The 5,719-nt window shown below is 54.9% G+C and overlaps 1 protein-coding gene across 1 annotated transcript; it reads left to right on the top strand.

Moving 5' to 3' along the window:
- Positions 1–868: 868 nt before the first annotated feature.
- GPR157 (G protein-coupled receptor 157) lies at positions 869–5,005 on the top strand. Its single transcript, XM_081817458.1, has 2 exons — positions 869–2,266; positions 2,596–5,005. Exons 1-2 carry the CDS (start codon positions 1,937–1,939, stop codon positions 2,788–2,790), a joined length of 525 nt encoding a protein of 174 aa, XP_081673584.1. The 5' UTR covers positions 869–1,936; the 3' UTR covers positions 2,791–5,005.
- Positions 5,006–5,719: the final 714 nt, after the last annotated feature.

Here is a 5,719-nt window from a genome sequence, read left to right as displayed (position 1 = left end):
CTGGTCCTCTCTGACGACTCTGCTAGTGTTTTCCAGAAAACAGGAAGAATAGTGGGCAGGGATGTATAGGGGTTGTTCCCTGCATCTAGCTAGAAAGGAGAGCTAAAAATAAGTCAGCCGGGGGGGGGGGGGGGGGGAAGGCCTTGGGAGGCTCAGTTGGTTAAGTGTTGGACTCTTGGTTTTGGCTCAGGTCATGATCTCCCCGGGGGAAAAGGGGGGATTGTGGGACCAAGCCCCGAGTCAGGCTCAGTGGTGAGCACAGAGTCTACTTCAGCTTCTCTCTCCCTTCCCCTCTGCTCCTCCCCCCCACCCCTGCTCATGCACTCTCTCTAAAATAAATAAAAATAAAATATATTTTTTAAAGATTTTATTTATTTATTTTGACAGAGAGAGACACAGCGAGAGAGGGAACACAAGCAGGGGGAGTGGGAGAGGGAGAAGCAGGCTTCCCGCTGAGCAGGGAGCCCAATGCGGGGCTCGATCTCGGGACCCTGGGACCGTGACCTGAGCCAAAGGCAGACGCTTAGCCGACTGAAGCACCCAGGCGCCCCAAAAATAAAATCTTAAAAAAAGAAAAATAAGTGAACTGGAGCGAACTTTGCAAAGAAGACAGCTGCCCTGCTCCTCCCCTGCCCCCACCCCACCCCTGCCAGGCTGCTCTAGGCCCCAGGGGAGGAAGGGAGGAAGCAGCTGCTCTGAGTAGGTGAGCTGCAGCAGCCTGGGTGCTCAGAGATGCCAGGGTTTGTGGCTTTTCCCCTCACCTGGGCTTTCAGTGTCCTGGACACAGGACCACGCTCAGAAACACATCTTTGTTATGAGTAGTTACATCTATTTTTTAAGATTTTATTTATCTGAGAGAGACAGAGATAGCAAGAGCGGGGAGGAGAAAGAGAAGCAGGCTCCCCAGTGAGCAGGGAGCACGATGCAGGGCTCGATTCCAGGACCCTGGGATCATGACCTGAGCCGAAGGCAGGCGCCTAACCAACTGAGCCACCCAGGCGCCCCTGCATCTATTTTTACAAATTCAGTTGTGATCTGGAAATGGAGCTATCCCCTTCCTCTCACTGAAGGGTGTTCCCAGGAGTAGGGAAGCCCAAAGCCTGTGCCTGCTCATCTTTTCTTTGTGCCCCAGCTTTGGATGGAGCTCCTCCTTCATAGGTCTTTGTCCTGGGGGAGCTTGCATTCTGGAGGGGGAGAGCAGGATGATAATAAGTAACAGGCCTGATAAATAAGGATGAATGACATCTAGGAAGGAGGAAGGTAAGAGCTACAAAAAAACCAGGCAAAAATAAAGAGCTGAATCTGGGGACAGGACTACCTGGGAAATGCCTATGCACTTGAAAAGGGGTTGTCAGGATAGGCCTCCTCCTCCAGGGGGCGAGATTGAGCAAAGGTGTGAAGAGGGTTAGGGAGTGAGCCTCTGGGCAGATGGGAACCAACACTCCAGAGGGAACGGCTTGTGCAAAGGCCCTGTGGTAGGGTGTGCTTGGGGAATATGTTTGGGGACTTACGGAGGCCTGTGTGGCTGGAGTAAATCAGGCGAAAGCAGTAAGCATGAGGTCAGAGCTAGACTGGAATCCGAGACCTTCAAGTAGAACTGAACCTGACAGGTTTTCAAGGAACCGTGCTGCTTCCGGGCCAAGAATAGAACTGCAGTTGGGAGGAGTTTGGATGGTGAGGGTGCCGGAGGGAGATGGGTGAGAGAGAGTTGCAGCTGCCCAGAGGAGCGGTGCTGGCGCTTGGACTGGGCTGGTGGCCATGGCGGTGGGCGGAGCATCCAGATTTCTGGATCTCTTTTGAAGGGGGAGCCCGCAGGACTTGCTCACGGAGGGGACGTGGGCAGCAGCAACAGGAGAGGGTTTCTGGCCCGGGCACCTGGTAGGATGCCGGCGCGTTAGCCGAGGTGGGGACATGCGCGCTAGGCTCGGGAGTCGGGATGCGGCGCGGTGCTCCTGACACGAGAGCTGTCAGCCGTGTCTTAGGCCCCCGCGGGGAGATGCGCAGCACACAGCGGACTGAGGGTGGCACAGCAGCCCGCCTCGCTCACACCTGTTCCCCGTGCCCTGCACAGCGCGAGGCCCTGTCGGAGTACCGGCCCATCCTCTCCGAGGCCCACCGGCCACAGCACCACGCCTCCATGGCCGACAAGAAGCTGATCCTCATCCCGCTCATCTTCATCTGCCTCCGGGTCTGGAGCACCGTGCGATTCGTCCTGACCCTCTGTGGCTCCCCGGCCGTGCAGTTGCCAGTGCTGGTCGTTCTGCACGTATGTGGGCCTGCCCTCCCCGGCCCCTGCCGCTCTGGTGCAGGGTCAGATGCCTTCCCCCGCCCCCCCGGAAGAGTGGGTGCAGCCCAGGGACATTAGGGGACTCTCCAGTGGCCTTGGGAGTGATCCTGTCCTTCCCAATCCAGAAGGCCTCCACATGGGGGGTTGCTGACCAGCCTCAGTGGGGGGAGGACAGGATTCTGGGGTCCGCAGCGCTTCCCAGTCTCCGTGTGTGTGTGTGTGTGTGTGTGTGTGAGAGAGAGAGAGAAGAGAGAGCACCCGACCCCCTCCAGCCCTGGCACTCATGCCTCTCCTTTTCTCCCGGACAGGGTATTGGGAACACGTTTCAGGGCGGTGCCAATTGCATCATGTTCGTCCTCTGCACCCAGGCCGTCCGAACTCGGCTCTTCTCTGTCTGCTGCTCTTCCCAGCCTTGTGCTGAGAGCCCGGCTGGCCCTCCCAAGGCTCCTGCTGCACCGTCCCAAGACGGGAGAACTGCAGGGGTCCAGACGCACCCCAGATGAACTTCCAAGCGCCTGAGCTTTTCCCTTCCTAGTTCTGTGCACAGGTGCTGCCCACCTGGGGACAGGTGCTTCTGGGAGTCCCTGCTGCAGGAAGTGGGGGGTGGGCGTCTGCAGGTACTTGAGGCCTTCTGCTTTTGAAGCTCTTGACCCCCCTGTGGGGGAGCCACCACAAACCCAGCTGCTTCTACCTCCTAGACCCTCAGGTGGCACATCCCCCTCCCACCCGTGTCCTGCTGCACGCGGGGGCACTTGCCTGCGTGGGGTCGGCAGGGGGATCGGTACGTGATCGCTGTCAGGTTGCCCTGTGGTCCGCTGCTCGTGGGCCTTGTGACCACACAGCACTGTTTACAGTTCAAGGGACCCACACCTGGGGGAAAAGCACAAAGAGGTATATATGTAGACCGAGCACCTGTCCTAAATAAAATGCCAGGGGTTACCAGGGATGCGTCCCCCGCTTAGATATCATAAAGCCGATTTTTGGTTTGTCAGGGCATTGAGATTTCCGGGAGAACCCAGCTTTTCTTGGATAGCTTTGCTGGTCAGCAAAAGAGCCGGTTCCCTTTAACCAGCTGGAAGGTTCCCGTGAGGTTTCTGGGCAGCTGGTCTCCTCGGGACCTCCCAGATTCTCTCTATGGGTTGCCAACCCTCGATGCAGATTGTGCTTGAATTTCAAGCCCAGGCCAGAACCCAGACTCCTGCCTGCCTCCACCAGTCACTTTAAGATACAGGTTCCCTCTTCCCGTGCGAGAGCTGAAACAGGGACAAGAAGAGGCATTGCAGGGAATCCCAGCGGATGTCCGCTGCCTCTCGGGTCTGTTCTCTGGAAGACTGGACTGGGGAGAGCTGGTAGGGATCCGGCTGAATCACCTCCCGGCTTAGTTTTTTTATAGAAAAGGTGACCAGAGAGTTGGCGAATGATCCAAATAACAGATTCCTCCCTGAAGGTGAAGCTTTGGGGACTTGGTTCGGGGAAGTGACACATGCATCATGGGGTGATTATTTACATTTAAAAGAAAAGGATCGAAATTGAGCATCCGTATCTCTATAGCCGTGGCTCTTCCACCAACATTTTCCTGTTATTTCAGAAAACTGTTTCTCTGTTAAGTCACATAAGCCACTGGCTAAGGTGGCAAGTGTCAGCGTCACCGCAGGAGGCTTGGGGAGGAAGAGTTCAACTTCAGCCTATCAGCGTCCCTCCCTTGGGTTCGGTCAGAACGCTGCAAAACCGAAATGATCCTCTGAACCTGTAAGACGGTTCTGGATTAAAACCAAAGCCTCACCATACTGTTGATTTCCATTTTATTCGCAAAAGCAGAATCTTCACAGGAAGAGAATCTGAAAGAAAGAGCCATTGACAGAACTCGATCCAAAATGCTCATTTTCAGTTTCCTTTTTTTTTTTTTTTTTTAAGTTTTCTTTATGAAAATCAGCAAGAGGCGATCATCCCCTAAGGACTCACCGTAAACCCTGGGCTGCCCCTACAGAAAGCTACTTGTCAGTAGGGCAATCTCCTTACAGAAATGGCCAATATAAGGGGCATCCAGGGATCCCCTGGAGACAATACGGCAGATGATGGGCACGTAGCTGGTAAAGACCCTCACCTTAGCTTCTAGAATGGAGCAGACATTCAGGAAGTTGCTTGCTGCAAGAAAGAAAATGGATCAGAGCTGAGTTAGCCTGTGGGCCACAGAGGATGAGGTGAGAATAAAGCCTACTCGGAAGGGGGCCCCAGAGTCCTTGGCTTAGACTGCAGTGCTGGCTGCCTGCCCGGGGTGGCTCCTGCAGGACTGGCCAGACCTGGGCGTCCCCCAGCAGGCCACGGTCAGGAAGGGCCGGCAGAGGGAGTAGGGGCTCAGGACAGGTGTGACTCAGCTCAGGACAGGTGCTACAGCCTCGTCCGGGTGTCCTCAGCCCAGAGCCCTCTCCTCTCAGGCACTTTCTGAACATTGGTCTTTGAGTCAGGCTTACCAGGCACTTTCTGCCTCTCTGTGCTTCTGAGTTCTTTATGTTTGTTTGTTTTGTCTTTTAATAAAGAGTATTATTTGGCCGGCGGTTAAGGGTGCACACAGAGCTGCTCTTACGTACACGACAAGAAACGTTTTTACAAATTCCTGCTCTGGCATAATAACAGTGTGAGGTCTGTATCGAAACCCTGACCATCTTGGGTCGAAGCCAAAGTTTTGCTATTTTAAATTAAATAAACTAATTATTTTTCTTTTGTGTGTTCGGTAAACTGATTGCCCGTGACGGGGTGGGGGGTGGGGGTGGGCACAGACTGGCCTGTGCTGTGGGGCGACTCCAGAGCCTTCTACACGGTTGGGACCTGGAAATGACATCTGGGCCCTTCTCTGTGGGCAGATACAGTCAAGGACGGGGCACCCTGTTGACAGCCAGCTTCTCCTGAGTTCACCTGATAGGGTCTCAGGTGTATGAGGGGTGGTGGAATGGGGACTTGAGAATGCAGATTCCTGGGGCCTGTCCCACAGGAAGATCCTCAGGTCCAGGTTCCAAGGACCCGCAGCTTGGAGCTAAACTCCCATTAGCCAGAAACTCCAGCAGCGAGTCCCTGGCCCTGTCCCCTTTCCTGCACCATTTTATCAGGCCACGCCGTGACCCACAGCGACAGCTGCTACAGACTGCCCTGTGGCTGGGACTGCCGGGACACTAGGGCTCTTCTCTGAAAGGAGCAACCATCCAAAAAGGGCCACTGAAGCTGGCTGCCCCACACAGCCCAGGTGGTCCCCCATTCGGGGACTTGAGCTTTCTTTAACTGCTGCACCTTCGGGAACTTTCCGCCCCAAAGCGCCACTTGTTTCTTTGTTCTCCTTTCTGGGTTGTGTGAAGTTAAAGATACATTAACTATGAAGAGAGTGAGAAGACAAGCCACAGTCTGGCAGAAAATATTTGCAAAAGACATGGCAGGGTATCT

This window comes from Leptonychotes weddellii, chromosome 4, assembly GCF_054177405.1.
Source record: "Leptonychotes weddellii isolate Sample4059 chromosome 4, ASM5417740v2, whole genome shotgun sequence".
NCBI classification, from domain to species: Eukaryota; Metazoa; Chordata; class Mammalia; order Carnivora; family Phocidae; genus Leptonychotes; species Leptonychotes weddellii.
This window is presented reverse-complemented; position numbering and strand designations above follow the sequence as displayed.

Coding starts and splice junctions, on each gene's coding strand:
- GPR157 (XM_081817458.1), top strand. CDS start 1,937: ATGCGGCGCGGTGCTCCTGACACGAGAGCTGTCAGCCGTGTCTTAGGC. Junction 2,267..2,595: donor CAGTGCTGGTCGTTCTGCAC/GTATGTGGGCCT, acceptor TCTCCCGGACAG/GGTATTGGGAACACGTTTCA.